Source organism: Cetorhinus maximus, chromosome 20 (assembly GCF_964194155.1).
Source record: "Cetorhinus maximus chromosome 20, sCetMax3.hap1.1, whole genome shotgun sequence".
NCBI lineage: Eukaryota > Metazoa > Chordata > Chondrichthyes > Lamniformes > Cetorhinidae > Cetorhinus > Cetorhinus maximus.
This window is the reverse complement of record NC_135898.1, coordinates 80182692-80198048: the sequence shown is the minus strand read 5'-3', so window position 1 is coordinate 80198048 and position 15357 is coordinate 80182692. Positions and strand designations below refer to the sequence as shown.

At 45.5% G+C, this 15357-nt stretch overlaps 2 protein-coding genes across 5 annotated transcripts in view; one reads left to right on the top strand and one right to left on the bottom strand.

Moving 5' to 3' along the window:
* The window catches only part of cfap43 (cilia and flagella associated protein 43), a 191108-nt gene extending 186998 nt beyond the window's left edge, over positions 1–4110 (top strand). For both annotated transcript variants that reach the window (XM_078564994.1, XM_078564996.1), the window contains 4 exons: positions 4–168; positions 705–785; positions 1581–1734; positions 3766–4110. In XM_078564994.1, the coding sequence (XP_078421120.1) occupies positions 4–168; positions 705–785; positions 1581–1734; positions 3766–3941 (576 nt within the window). In that variant the 3' untranslated portion in view covers positions 3942–4110. The remainder of the gene's footprint in view (positions 1–3; positions 169–704; positions 786–1580; positions 1735–3765) is intronic.
* Positions 3994–15224, bottom strand: sfr1 (SWI5-dependent homologous recombination repair protein 1). 3 transcript variants are annotated; one of them, XM_078564997.1, is made up of 4 exons: positions 14829–15224; positions 10817–10943; positions 9512–9952; positions 3994–4951 (listed from the first exon to the last, which is right to left on the bottom strand). In XM_078564997.1, the coding sequence occupies exons 1-4, from the start codon at positions 14840–14842 to the stop codon at positions 4763–4765; spliced, it is 771 nt and encodes a 256-aa protein (XP_078421123.1). In that variant the 5' UTR covers positions 14843–15224; the 3' UTR covers positions 3994–4762. The 3 variants fall into 3 exon arrangements, with proteins under 3 accessions (XP_078421123.1, XP_078421124.1, XP_078421125.1); XM_078564998.1 differs by having other exon boundaries at positions 15084–15214; XM_078564999.1 differs by lacking the exon at positions 14829–15224 and adding an exon at positions 14773–14793.
* Between the last annotated feature and the right edge of the window lie 133 nt (positions 15225–15357).

Sequence of the window (15357 nt, the reverse complement as noted above, 5' to 3'; positions counted from 1 at the left end):
CAGCTTTTAGGAGAAAGGAAAGTGGCCAGCATGGTGGAACGCAAGGACTTCAGGAAAAAAATTGTGCAGGTGGAGTGGGAGTGCCAGAAGATGCTGATGCAAATGGATGACTTACGTAACAAAATCCGGGACATCCTGAAACTGAGGATCACCAAACAGGCACAGATGGTAATGGCTAAATTCATGCAGGCAAACTCACCTGAGACAGGGAGCCCCCAAGGGCTGAGGAAACTCTCCCAACTGAGAGCTCCCAGGGACTGGGAATGTCACCCAGCTGGGAGCTCCCAGGGACTGGGAATGTCACTCTGCTGGGAGCTCCCAGGGACTGGGAATCTCACCCAGCCGGGAGCCCCAGGGAATGGAGGAACTCTTCTGACTAAAACTCAAACTCTCCTGACGAGGAGCCACAAGTACTGGAGTCTGACCTGCCAGGAAAATACTTGAGCTGCCACTGCCTAAACGCACTAGGCATCTGGATATTCCCATATCTGGATAGATCCGGATGTTGGCCCCTCTCTCAACAATGCTCTTACAGGAGAATGACCAATGCAGGAAAAGCAAAGGAGAAAATGAGGCAGGTCTATCTCTGTAGAGAATAGCACATCCATCTCCTGCAGCCAAAAAGCAGATATCAGGAATGAGGATGTTCAGGGCTGGAGGTTTTCCTTCTTACTGACTAACACTATCTGTTTGTTTTTTCCTAGTATCTAAGTGAGGCTAATTATGAGAATCAAATCAATGCAAACATCATGGGAATGGAGCGTTCAGTCGAAGGTCAGGAGAAGGTAATTGATACTAGATTAAATCTACTTTGTCAGTTGCTAGTGAAAGGCTGCCTTGCCTAACTCGAGAAGAGGTGGGGCACTAATTTCTAAACCTTCTTAAAGTTTTCTCTGAGCAGTTCAAAGAATAACTTCAAACTACTTCTTTAGGGGAAGCAATAGAGGTATAAATAGCAAGTCCATAAAGGGACAGGTCTCCCTCGACTCTGACCAGCACCTCAATTTTCATCATCACTGAAGGAAACACTTTAACCCAGATCTGATACTAGAACTGAGAGATAATACCTAGCAGGAGAAAGTGAACAGGCTGAGAGTTGACCCGGTAAAGATCTTTAAGGTTACAAAGAGACTTGATAAAGTAGACGAAGAGATGTTTTCATTTGTGATTGAATCCAAAACTAGGAGCTATAATTATAAGACATTCGCTGATAAAACCAATAGGGAATTCAGAGTAATTTCTTTATGCAGAAGTGGTGAGAATGTGCAACTCACTACCACATGGAGTGGTTAAGTTGAATACCATAGATGCATTTAAGAGGAATTTAGGTGGGTGAGAAAAAGCAGTGAGGGGAGGCTTGTGTGGAGCAAAATCACCAACATGGAGCTGTGGGCCGAAATGGCCTATTTCTGTATTGTCCAGTCTATGTAATGGCCACACAAGATGAGTGATCCCATCTAATCCAAAATGAATACATCGTTCCCTACAAATCAGCATTTTCAACTCTAGGACTAAGTTTGCTAAAGTGACTTCAGGAGAAATCAATAATTGTCTGACTTCATGAATCACTTTGTGCTTAGTTCCACAGCAAAGTTGTCAAACAGAAACAGGAAATCATCAAACAGCTGGAGAAGCAGATCACACAGCTGAAGAGGGAGATAAAAGTGATAGATCAACAGTTGAAAGAACAGCACATCTCTTTCAGTGAAAGGCAAAATATTCAGGAGATGACCAGTAAGTTCAAAGCAATGTGTTGTTGATTGGTAGAACCAGCGGGGTTAATGAGACAACTTGGTCACAATCTACCTAATATGATTCTGAGCACAGGTGAAGCAAACAGTTTAAAAACAGGTAGCAAGGTGCACATGGGTCCAGAGGATTTGGATACTTGGAAAAAGGAAACATTTGCAGGGCTGTACAGAAAGAGCCAGGGAGTGGGCCTAATTGCTCATTCAAAGAACTGGCACAGGTATATGGCTTCCTCTGCGCTGTAGATTCTAGGACAAACTGAACTAGAATGGGAAGTGGTATTTTATAAACACAATACCACATCTTTCAGAAATGTCTCAAAGTCCATCACACTGAGCAAATTACAGTGCAAACGTGTCATGCAATTTTGCAAGGTTCACCAAATGCTTTCATACGAGAGAATAGAGGGACACGGGCAGGGTAGGAAGAGGCATAGATTCTGTGTATATTCACTCTCATGTAATTCTGTAGTTGGATTGAAAGGAGTGTTAGTGAGGACACTGAGAGATCTCAGCTTTTTTATTTAATAGTGAAGGATTAATGTTAGTTAAAGCTCAATTGAACGAAATTAACAGACTATACCAGGAAAGCAGCAGTGATGAGCAAGTTCATGTAGTACCATGAAATTGCAATACCAGGACCTTACCTGGTCTGGCCTACATGTGACTCCAGACCCACAGCGATGTGGTTGACTCTTAAATGCCCTCTGAACAAGGGCAATAAATGCTGGCCTAGCCAGCGACACCCACATCCCACAAATGAATAAAAAAATAGCTCATCACCACGTGAAGGTCAACCTAGGTTATGTGCTCAAGTCCTAGAGTGAGGCTTTGAGACCATATCTGAGTTGAGGGTGTTACTGAGCAAAGCCAGCATTGGGACTCTGCAAAGTACAAGTAATGTTTATACAATGTACATGTCACCAACCAGTACAGAGTAGCAAGATCAGCTGGATTGATCTGGGTTTTATTGATAGACTTTGATTGGATTGACGTGTGCTAATCTGACTGTCCCAGTTAGATGGAGATTCAATAACTGGAAACTACCTACGTTACATTTACCAATCAATATTCCATTGTTAGCATTTTGATGGTAATATTGAATTGAGCCATCCCCACAGTTATCCGTCTCCACCCCAGGGTGTGAGGTACTGCTCTGGGCTCAGTATCTGTCTTTACCCTGGGGGCGAGACGCTGCTCTGTGCTCAGTCTCCGCCCTGGGGGCGAGGGGCTGCTCTGTGCTCAGTCTCCGTCTCCGCCCTGGGGGCGAGGGGCTGCTCTGTGCTCAGTCTCCGCCCTGGGGGCGAGGGGCTGCTCTGTGCTCAGTCTCCGTCTCCGCCCTGGGGGTGAGGGGCTGCTCTGTGCTCAGTCTCCGCCCTGGGGGCGAGGGGCTGCTCTGTGCTCAGTCTCCGTCTCCGCCCTGGGGACGAGTGGCTGCTTTGTGCTCAATCTCCGTCTCCGCCCTGGGGGGCGAGGGGCTGCTCTGTGCTCAGTCTCCATCTCCGCCCTGGGGGGCGAGGGGCTGCTCTGTGCTCAGTCTCCGCCCTGGGGGCGAGGGGCTGCTCTGTGCTCAGTCTCCGTCTCCGCCCTGGGGACAAGTGGCTGCTTTGTGCTCAATCTCCGTCTCCGCCCTGGGGGGCGAGGGGCTGCTCTGTGCTCAGTCTCCGTCTCCGCCCTGGGGGGCGAGGGGCTGCTCTGTGCTCAGTCTCCGTCTCCGCCCTGGGGGCGAGGGGCTGCTCTGTGCTCAGTCTCCGTCTCTGCCCTGGGGGCGAGGGGCTGCTCTGTGCTCAGTCTCCGTCTCCGCCCTGCCACTAAAAGGCAGTGAAGCAGAGAGGAAATAAAATTCAGAGAGAAATAATGCAGACTGCTCTGTAAGCTTCTGGTTGGCATTCCCAAGGTGGTTCTGCTAGATCAGCAAGCCAATATCAAGCAGGGATAGCGACTCAATGGCAGGAAACATTTCACCCTCAATACAAGTCCAGGGAGAGGCTGATTTTTCTTTCTCCATTAACAACAGTCAGATCGGATCATGACGCCCGCATTCGCTTCAGGGACTTGATGCAACACAACAAGCTAATGGAACTGAGCCGAACACAGGCTGAAGATATTGCTATCCTGAGAAACGAGTTGGAGAGACAACGCATGAAAACATTTCCAATCCTTGCTGAAGCAGAGCAATACGCCCACAATTAAAAGTACTAGTTTATCATCTTCTCTTGATGTCTTTGGAATAAGAAGCACACCAGAAAGTTAAAGTTTAATTTTCCATCAGCTGCTTAATAACAATCTAGACAACTCAATCAGTTGGCTGTTGGTTTAACAGTTGTATTCATAAAAAATAAAGATGTTTTGTTCAGAACGTACAGCTGTGTCCAAGCATTGGTCTGGGAAAAGAGTATCACCTGAAGAGTGTATCCTGTTTACTCCACCCTGCCAGTCCAAACCTTTATTTTAGCCAAGCTGCTGCTTTTGTATTAGTGTGATGAAACATTAACTCTGTTTCTCTCTCCACACACACACTGCCTGACCTGCTGAGTTTTTCTAGCATATTCTGGTTTTATTTCAGAGTTCCAGTATCCGCAGTATTTTGTTTTTTGATTAGATTAAAAGTGTATTTCTCTGCCTTTATTCCTCCTTTGCTGTCTGATACCCATCTCACCTTCTCAAAGTGCTCTCACATTCTTTTCACTATTAATTGTTCAAGCCTTGATGGAACAGTCGGTCTAGGGAGCAGGGTGAGAAAAAGGAACAAGCAAGGCTCCACCTTCTTCACTACATATTGGTAAGTTAAAGTAGCATTATTGGTAGCTGAAGAGAGAGGTAGATCAGTCCATAGTGCTGCACCCTTCCCCAATAGAGAAAACAAAGCAACACACAACTTAAAGAATTAAAAAATAAAGACATACAATATAACAATGTCCTGTAGTACTGTAGGAAACTACTGGCTGCAAGGTAATGAAATGGTTAATGTATTGTGGTGAACGGGGCAGCTGATTCTCAGCATAGGAGTGATCTTATGCATCTGTAAAGTCCTCCTCAAGCCTGTTGTAACGCAGCAGTTTATCCTCCACTGCCAGGCTGTCTATGAGCTGGGTCAGGGTCGGTTTGGAATCAGTGGATAGGGCCACTTGAAGTTCGTATAGCAAGGTCTGGCTACTCTTTCTCCATTTCTCTATCAGAGACCCCAGTTCTGCCAAGTTATTCTGTAAAAAAAAAGGGAATTGTTGGTCATTTATTGGGAACAGAGTCAGTATCAAGCAGGTACATGCCACAGCCTGAGATGTAACATATAAATGTTTGAAACTTGTCCAAAACACACAGTAGACTTCGACAAGAGAGTAGATTAGGGAAGCAGAGGGACAAGAATAATTTCTCTTCCTTCAGTTGGGAGTGTGAGATCAAGTGGAGCACAGATCAAACTTTTGTTGACATTCTCCAGTCTTGTAGTCTAGACTACAAATAAGATCTGAAGGTACTGCACCAGGATTCAGTTAATCCCCAGAATAATATGTGCTAAATTTCATGCTCAATAATATCAATTTTAAATTTGTGGACGGAGAAACAGAGTTAACGTTTCGAATCCTTATGACTTCTTCAGAGCAGAATTAGAGTCACATGGACTCGAAACATTAACTCCATTTCCCTCTCCACAGATGCTGCCAGACCTGAGTTTTTCCAGCATTTTCTGTTTTTATTACATATTTCCAGCATCCGCAGTATTTTGCTTTTGTCATTTTAAACTTGCCTGCTCATTCAGACTTTGAGATCTAAATAGGTCCTGATGCAGTATGATGGCTAAACTGAACCCTCATTGTGCAGCACCATCAACCCTTGTTTAAGGTCTTACTCAACTGTCATTGCTCCCCAGAGACCTTTAAATTCATCAAAGAAAAGGAATTTAAGAACCTTGCAGAACATAAATAAGAACAGGAGTAGGCCATACAGCCCCTCGAACCTTCTCCACCATTCAATAAAGATCATGAATGATCTTCAGCTTCAACTCCATTTTCATGCCTTAACCCTATAATCACTTGTTTTCCTCAGTGTCCAAATATCTATCGATTTCTGTCTTGAATATGCTCAATAGCTGAGCATCCACAGCTCTCTGGGATAGAGAATTCCAAAGATTCATAGCCCTCAGTGAAAAAAATTCTTATCATAGTCCTAAATAGCCAACCCCTTACCCTGAGGCCATGCTCCCTATTCTAGACTCTCCAGCCAAGGCAAAGAGCCTCTCAGCACCTACCATGTCAAATCCTCTCAGAATCTTACATCTTTCAATGAAATACCCCTCATTCTTCTAAACTCCAAATATAGGCCCAATTTACTCAATCTCTCCTCACAAGATAACTCTTATACAGGAGTCAATCAAATTAACCTTTATTGTATTACCTCTAAAGCAAGTATATCTCTCTTTACATAGAGACCAAAACTGCACACAGTATTCCAGGTGTGGTCTCACCAAACCAGTGTACAATTGCAGCAAGAGTTCCTTGCAATATAGGCCAGCATATCCTTTTGCTTTCCTAATTTTTACTGTACCTGTGTATTAACTTCTGTGCTTCATGTAGAAGGACACCCAAATCATAGAATTGTTACTGTATAGAACTGCAACTTTACAGCAAAGTTCCTCAGAGCAGTGTCCTCAGTCCAAACATCTTCAGCTGCTTCATCAATGACCTTCCTTCCATCATAAGGTCAGAACTGGGGATGTTCGCTGATGATTACACAATGTTCAGCATCATTCGCGACTCCCCAGATACTGAAGCAGTCCATGTCCAAATGCAGCAAGACCTGAACAACATTCAGGCTTGGGCTGATAAGTGGCAAGTTACATTTGCACCACACAAGTGCCAGGCAATGACCATCTCCAAAAAGAGATTTTCAAAACATCTCCCCATGACATTCAATGGCATTACTATTGTTGAATTCACCACTATCAACATCCTGGGGTGGGGGGGGTTACCATTGACCAGAAACTGAACTGGGCTAGCCATAGAAATACTGTGCAGAATTCCCAGCTCCTGACCTGCTCTTCTAGCCAACACTGGCTGGACCTGAGGATTCAGTGCTGCACGAGACCTTACTGCAAGCAACTGCACTGAACTGGCATTCACAAGGACCCGATTGGTAAAGCCTAAGCGCCCCCCCTCCCTGACCCAGGAAGGCTGAGGATGATGATTGAAAACGCAATATTTGTTTATTTATTTAATGTTTGCTCTGGACATTGGTCACTGCATCCTGTTTCCATGTGCACTGTTTATTTCTCTTCTACTATCTGTCAATGTCTCCCCACCAAAAATCAAAATCAATTGTTCTTCCTGTTTTAATAGAAAAATTGTGACTGGAGGAAATGCAGCAAGTGTAACTTTTTTTTATTGAATAATGAATTGAGATTTTTGATGTGATGTACAGATTATTCTTTGGTTCTGAAAGGTTTGTCCTTTGCTTCCTGAAAGGGTTGACTTTTACATGAGATGTAAAAAATTGTGTGAAAAAATTAGGCCAAAAATCAAGGGGTTGACTTTTACATGAATATATATGGTAATGTAGCACCATTATTGTAGGAAAACCAAACCCAGGAGCTTCAGAAGCATAATGGAAAACTGGACACCAAGTGAGAGAGAGAGAGAGACTGGCTCTGGTGACCAAAAGCAGGTTCAATGAAGTGGGTTTTAAAGTGCAGCAAGTCGTCACTTTGCTGTTTCACTTTCATGTCATTAATAGTGTCAGTATATCCATTTAACGTTGCCAATTTCACTTTAACATTGTTTGCCACAGACTTCCTCTTCTGTGGCCTACAAGCTCACACGACCTTTCCTGCAGCATTTCTGCCCTTGCCATCAGTCCCTCCCCCTCCCACTACTGGCCTTGCCTCCGCCTGGCCTTTGTTCTTGCTGCTTCTGCTCCTGGCTTCACTCCTGAACTGGCACTAAAGTCCTGGACTCCATCTAGTGGCAGACATCTGTGAAGGGTCATGTGGACTCGAAACGTCGACTCTTTTCTTCTCCACCGATGCTGCCAGACCTGCTGAGTTTTTCCAGGTAATTCTGTTTTTGTTTTGGATTTCCAGCATCCGCAGTAGTTTTTTGTTTTTATATAGTGGCAGACATTGGTCAGCGCAGGTGGTCAGGACCTCGGCTGCTACCTGCACTAACCAACTTCTGCCATCAGGTGGAGGCTGGTGAATCTAAAAGTCCTGTTATATAGGTGAGTGCCCTGTAATTTTTAAACATTTTACATTGTACAATATTTTATATCTAGTGATATTTTATTTTGCAAGTTATTTCAGCTAGGAATGCAGAGTGCTGCCATGTACAGTACAGTATTGCAACTTGTACATTGGTTTGTCCTGGCAAGAAATGATCCAAGGAAGCTAACTCCCTCCAGCTTTAACATTGATTCCTATGGGAACCCGTGATAAAAGGTGTTTCATTTAAAGTCACAATTATCAGGAACATGGCCACAACTATAAGTGAGGACTCCCTGTAAAAGTGAGTAAAAACACCACCAGCATTGCAGATTCATTGTTATAACGTTTGGTGTAACTTTTGTGCTCATCAGAGTTTGAAAGGTCAGTCCTGGGGCATGGAATAATTTTCAATTCAGGCACCCAGAGGCTGCAGAGTACAATACATCTCAATGTAAAATCAGTTCCTCACCATCACAACATGCACTAGAACCAGGAGACCGACGCCACCAACAGCAATGTGACAGCACCAGCTACAGTACAATCACTGCCAAATGTGAGCTCCTGTGCTACTATGATCACTACAACTGGACTGGGACTGGGAAACTCAAATAGAAGTCCCTATAGCCACCTGAGAGATGAAATTGTCATACACTGCCTTGAGGCTATTCACATAGGACATGGGAAGGTCACCCACCCGTCAGCCCGCCCCAGATTTGCTGCATGTTGATCACTGATCTGATCCACTGGTGCCTGTAGCTGCGTGCTGATCACTGATCTGATCCACTGGTGCCTGTAGCCGCGTGCTGATCACTGATCTGATCCACTGGTGCCTGTAGCTGCGTGCTGATCACTGATCTGATCCACTGGTGCCTGTAGCTGCGTGCTGATCACTGATCTGATCCACTGGTGCCTGTAGCTGCGTGCTGATCACTGATCTGATCCACTGGTGCCTGTAGCAGCGTGCTGATCACTGATCTGATCCACTGGTGCCTATAGTTGTGTGCTGATCACTGATCTGATCCACTGGTGCCTGTAGCCCCTCTGAATACGTCTCAAGGATAGCGGAACAGCTAAGAACCAGAGTGTTGAAGTGGACTGCTCAGTGGGTCCTGAATTTGGTGTACATTGCTGCAAAGCAGCTTCTAGCATGAGGAGCTAAGGAAACAGCAGCACAAGAGGGGCTGTGAGGAATGACAGATAAGTAAAGATGATCATGACAGAACAACACATGAAGAAATGATGACAACCCAGAAACTAAAACAGAACAAGGGAAAAGAGGAAAGCAGGAAATACGGAATCTGACAAGACAAATCACCATCTCTGCTCGAACATACTGCAAAAATGCACCAAATACAAGGTGTCAAGCAGCAGTGTCGGAATGTCAGAGGATACTCACACAGTCTCCTGGGAAATCAATCTAATTTGGGCAAGAGCACCAGCACTAACAGTTTAGTGAAGCCCAGGCCCAGCATTGCATTAACACAATTTTTGCGGTTCTATCAGGTGCTGTAGGGTAAGGGTTACAAGGACCATGACCTGGAATCAATGTTAAGCAGTGTCGGCTGCCTACCTTTGCTCTGTACATCTGAACCATTTTCAATCTACGAAGCAGTTCCTCTTTCTTTCTCACTTCTCTCTGCAATCGTTCCTTCTCCTCAAGTAGCTGCTGCTGTTCAGGGATCACAGACAAACAATCAAGCCTCGGAGATGTTGCAGGCGTCTGGATGTTCCGCATGGCTGCACAGTGAAATTCTAGACGCTCCCCTATTGCACTCGTCTCAGGCTGTACATCCACCAGCTTACTGCAAAGGGTCTCTGTTCCTGTGGTCACACCAGCCTGGGTAGAATAAGCTTCACCAGAGAGTTGGCTGTCACTAGCATCAGTGCCAGCGCCTACACTTCCACCACCTTCACTCTGACAGTCGATCTTTAGCCTCTTTGGCACTATGAACGGGGAGTTAAAGGAGCGGCGGGTTTTCTTCAGCCGTTCTCGGAGACTGGCACTCATAGGCTGCCAGAGAGAGAAACAACAAAATTATCAATATTTGGCAGCTTGGTTTGTAATCTGTTTAATTACACACCTATTGCTATCAATCTGAATGAACATCCTCACACTGTAATTCAGACAGCCATGGCTCAGTCAGTAGCATTCTCACCTCTCCAGTCAGAAGATCATGGGTTCAAGTCTCACCCCAAAGACTCAAGCCCATAATCTAACCTGATGCTCCTGGTGAAGGAGCAAGGCGGGTACCGTAACGTCAGCAGGGTTAGGGGCGGGAGCGTCGCACTGTCCCGTCAGCATGGGCAATCTTTCAAGAGGGAAGCACCATTCTCAGGTGGAAATAAACATTCCGAAGGCACTATATGAAGAAAACACCGGAGTTCTCCTAATGTCAATATTTATCCCTCAACCAATGTCACTAAAACAGATCATTGAGTTAATATCACATTGTTTGTGAGAACTTGCTGTATATTTCCTTCATTACAACAGTGACTACACATCAAAAATATCCATTGGTTTTTAAGTGCTTTGTGACATTGAGGCACTTTAGAAATGCAAATTCTTTCCTTCTTCAATCTCTGCATCATATTGGACAGTGCTGAAATAAGCTCATGTCTACAATTCCCCACATGGTAGGACCACATTTTCAGTTGTGCTTTTGTGGGGAATCATCAGCATTGACAAGTGAGGGCAGAAGAAAGAATCTCGGGGAGGATTGCTGGGAAAACCTAAAGCCCAATCAACCATAGCATGATACAGTGGGATCTGCACCAAGTACACGTGTGCTAGCTGTGGCCCATGTCAGACTTGCAAACTTCAGGACCCTTCCAACTTGTCCACTTCTTAGTATTTCATTCTGTGCTTGACCCTCACCGTTTTTGCTGCCGTGTTGCTGGGAGCTGGGGTCTGAACATCTGATCCCAACTGATCCGCTGACACAGAGCCACACGGGGAAATGGAGTTCTCACTCTCCATTCTTACGATTCTATTCCTTTGCGATCTAACAACACAAAAATAGGTAAGTGAACACTCATTTGTAACAAAAAAAAGGCCTTTTCACATTGTGTTTTGTCTGAATATTTTCTTTCTTTCTACTTATTGACAGTGAGGGTGGTTACTGCTGGGGACTGGAACACTGACCATCACAGGCACCCAATGTCAGCATCAAGCCCTGCATGTAGCTTAGAATAAAGCTCATGTCAGTATTGTTGTACAGACATCACTGAGGAAAATGTAACATAATACAAGACGACAACAGAAAAGTTGGAGTTCTGGAAAATGAACTTAAAACACAAATAAATGTGAGGTAATACACTTTGGTAGGAAAGACACCTTCAAAAGTAATAAACTGAATAATATAGAAGAGGGATCTAAGATACAGGTGAACTCCAAGGCCAACAAAGCAATTAAAAATATTTACAAACCACTGGCATTTATTTCCAAGGATACAGAGTTTGAAAGGTCAAGTTAGGGGAGGTGGTGGCGTAGTGGTATTGTCCCTGGACTAGTAATCCAGACACCCGGGGGTAATGCTTTGGCGACCTGGGTCTGAATCCCGCCACAGCAGATGGTGGAATTTGAATTCAATTAAAAAATGGGGAAATTAGAAGTTTAATGGTGACCATGAAACCGTTGTCAATTGTTGTAAAAACTCATCTGGTTCACTGATGTCCTTTAGGGAAAGAAATCTGCCGACCGTACCTGGTTTGGCCTACATGTGATTCCAGACTCTCAGCAATGTGGTTGACTCTTAAATGTTCTCTGAAGTGGCCTAACAAACCACTCAGTTGTATCAAATTACTACAAATCTCAAAAAAGGGATGAAACCAGACGGACCACCCAGCATGAACCTAGCACCGGAAGCGACAACAACAAACTCCGTCCTGTCAACCCCGCAAAGTCCTCCTTACTAACATCTGGGGACTAGTTCCAAAACTGGGAGAGCTGTCTCACAAATGAGTCAAGCAACAGCCTGACATAGTCATCCTTACAGACAATCCAGACACCACCATCACCATCCCGGGGTATGTCCTATCCCACCAGCAGGACCGACCCAGCAGAGGTGCTACACTGTGGTATACGGTCAAGAGGAAGTTGCCCTGGGAATCCTCAATTTTGACTCTGGACCCCAATGCCAAACATGGGCAAGGAAACCTCCTGCAAGGAAACATACCACCCTCCCTCAGCTGATGAATCAGTGCACCTCAATGTTGAACACCACTTGAAGGAAGCACTGAGGGTGACAAGGGCACAGAATATACTCTGGGTGGGGGACTTCAATGTCCATCACAAGAGTGGCTCAGTAGCACCGCTACTGATCAAGCTGGCCGAGTCCTAAAGGACATAGCTGCTATGTCTGCGGCAGGTGGTATGGGAACCAAAAGAGGGAAAACCATTCTTGACCTCACCTTCACCAACCTGCCTGCCACAGATGCATCTGTCGATGACAATATCAGAAGGAGTGTCCACCGCACAGTCATTGTGGAGACAAAGTCCCACGTTCACATTGAGGATACCCTCCATCGTGTTGTGTGGCACTACCACCGTGCTAAATGGGATTGATTTCAAACAGATCTAGCAACTCAAGACTTGACCCAATCTGTCACCTCATGGCCCAGCATATCCCCCACTCTTACTACTATCATCAAGTCAGAGGAACAACCCTGGTTCAATGAAGAGTGCAGGAGGGCATGTCAGGAGCAGCAACAGGCATACCTAAAAATGAGGTGTCAATCTGGTGAAGCTATAACACAGGACTACTTGCGTGCCAAACAGCATAAGCAGCAAGTGATAGACAGAGCTAAGTGATCCCACAACCAACGGATCAGGTCTAAGCTCTGAAGTCCTGCCACATTCAGTCATAAATGGTGGTGGACAATTAAACAATTCACTGGAGGAGGAGGCTCCACAAATATCCCCATCCTCAATGATGGGGGAGCCGAGCTCATCAATGCAAAAGATAAGGCTGAAGCATTTGCAACAATCTTCGGTCAGAAGTGCCAAGTGGATGATCCATCTCGGCCTCCTCTGGATCTTCAGCTCCAAGTGATATCAAGAAACGGCCGAAGGCACTGGATAGTGCAAAGGCTTGGGGCCCTGACAATATTCCGGCAATAGTACTGAAGACTTGTGCTCCAGAACTTGCTGCACCCCTAGCCAAGCTGTTCCAGTACAGCTAAAACACTGGCATCTACCCGGCTATGTGGAAAATTGCCCAGGTATGTCCTGTACACAAAAAGGACAAATCCAACCCAGCCAATTACCACCCCATCAGTCTACTCTCAATCATCAGTAAAGTAATGGAAGGGGTCATCAACAGTGCTGTCAAGCGAAACAAAAACAGAAAATGCTGAAAAAACTCAACAGGTCTGACAGAATCTGCAGAGAGAGGAACAGTTGACGTTTCGAGTTCCGTATGACTCTTCTTCAGAGCTAGCTACAGAGAAGTAGAAATGTGATGAAATTCATACTGCTTAAGGGGGGTGGAGCAGGTGAAGCTGGATAGAAGGTCAGAGATAGGTGAGGGCAAAGGAGAGAATGACAAAGATGTCATGGGCAAAAGGACAAAGGGAGTGTTAATGATAGCGGTACTGGCTAAAGGAACTGCTGATGGTGGTATTAAGGTCAGAAAGCAGAATGTGATAATAACAGGACAAGGGTATGCACTCTGGAAAGATCATGAACAAGTGACAGATGGCCCTTGTAAGAGTGGGGTGGCGGGGAGAGGACAGTGGTTGGGGGGAAAAAGGTATCAAAAACAGGATAAGAAGGGGGGATAAAAAAGGGATAAAAAAATGAATAAATGAATAAAAATAAAAATAAGTGGAGAAAAATAAAAATGAATTTTGAAAAAAGGGATACTTCTCGGCTGCATTTGACAGTGTGGCATCAAGGAGCTACTGCAAAACCGGACTCGATGGAAATCAGGGGGAAACTCTCCACTGGCTGGAGTCCATGTGGTGTGGGTCCACCCACTGTGCTGTTAGGGAGTTCCAGGTTTTGACCCAATGACAGTGAAGGAACGGCTGACATATTTCCAAGTCAGGATGGTGAGTTACTTGGAGGGGAACTTCCAGGTGGTGGTGATCCCATCTATCTGCTGTCCTTGTCCTTCTAGATGGCAGTGGTTGTGGGTTTGGAAGGTGCTGCCTAAGGAGGCTTGGTGAGCTCCAGCAGTGCATCTTGTAGATAGATGGTACACGTTGCTGTCACTGTGCATTGCTGGTGGAGGGAGTAAATGTTTGTGGATGGGGTGTCAATCAAGCGGGTTGCTTTGTCCTGCATGGTGTCAAGCTTCTTGAGTGTTGTGGGAGCTGCACTCATCCAGGCAACTGGGGAGTATTCCATCACACTCCTGACTTGTGCCGTGTAGATGGTGGACAGGCTTTGGGCAGTCAGAAGTTGAGTTACTCGTCACAGTATTCCTAGCCTCTGACCTGTTCTTGTAGCCACAGTATTTATATAGCTAGTCCAGTTCAGTTTCTGGTCAATGGTAACGCCCAGGATGTTGATAGTGGGGGACTCAGCGATGGTAATGCCATTGAATGTCATGGGAAGATGGTTAGATTCTCTCTTGTTGGAGATGGTCATTGCCTGACACTTGTGTGGCGCGAATGTTACTTACCACTTGTCAGCCCAAGCCTGGATATTGTCCAGGTCTTGCTGCATTTGGACACAGACTGCTTCAGTGTCTAAGAAGTTTCGACTCCTCCATCAGAGGAAATGGATTAGTTCTGTCTATCCCATTGAATCCATTAAATATTTTAAATACCTTGATTAAATCATCATTCAAGCTTGTAAACTCTAAGGAATATCCTCCTACAACTCACCAAGTGACTGCTCTTTATTTGTGAAATTAGTAAGTTTGAGCAGGCTATTCACTTACAGCAGGCACCACATTTGGTTCCAATCCCATTTTCACCAGATGTTCCTACACTTTTCAACACTTTGGGCATATTAATTTAGATGAGGTACTCTAGATAATTTCAACACCCCAATTACCCAGCCAAAACTCGGCAGAGATGGTCACAAGTGTGGCAGCAGGTCCATTTACACACTCTGTTACTGGGGCTCATTGCCTGCTGTTATGTGACTATCCTGTGCTTTCTCACTACGTTTTGGAAGGCTCGCTACAACTCACAGCTCGTGTTTATCATCTCCTCTGAATTTTGTGTCAGCTTTGTTCGGTTGGTAGCATTCTTCTCTATGCGACACAGGTCATGGATCCAAGACTCAAATTAAGGGCTTTAGCAGTGCCGAGGGAGCCCCGCGCTGTCGGAGGCTCGGCGCCGAGGGAGCGCCGCGCTGTCGGAGGGTCGGCGCCGAGGGAGCGCCGCGCTGTCGGAGGGTCAGTGCTGAGGGAGCCCCGCGCTGTCGGAGGGTCAGTACTGAGGGAGCGCCGCGCTGTCAGAGGG

Coding starts and splice junctions, on each gene's coding strand:
- sfr1 (XM_078564997.1), bottom strand. Junction 9,953..10,816: donor GCAACACGGCAGCAAAAACG/GTGAGGGTCAAG, acceptor TCTCTCTGGCAG/CCTATGAGTGCCAGTCTCCG. Junction 4,952..9,511: donor TTCAGATGTACAGAGCAAAG/GTAGGCAGCCGA, acceptor TTTTTTTTACAG/AATAACTTGGCAGAACTGGG.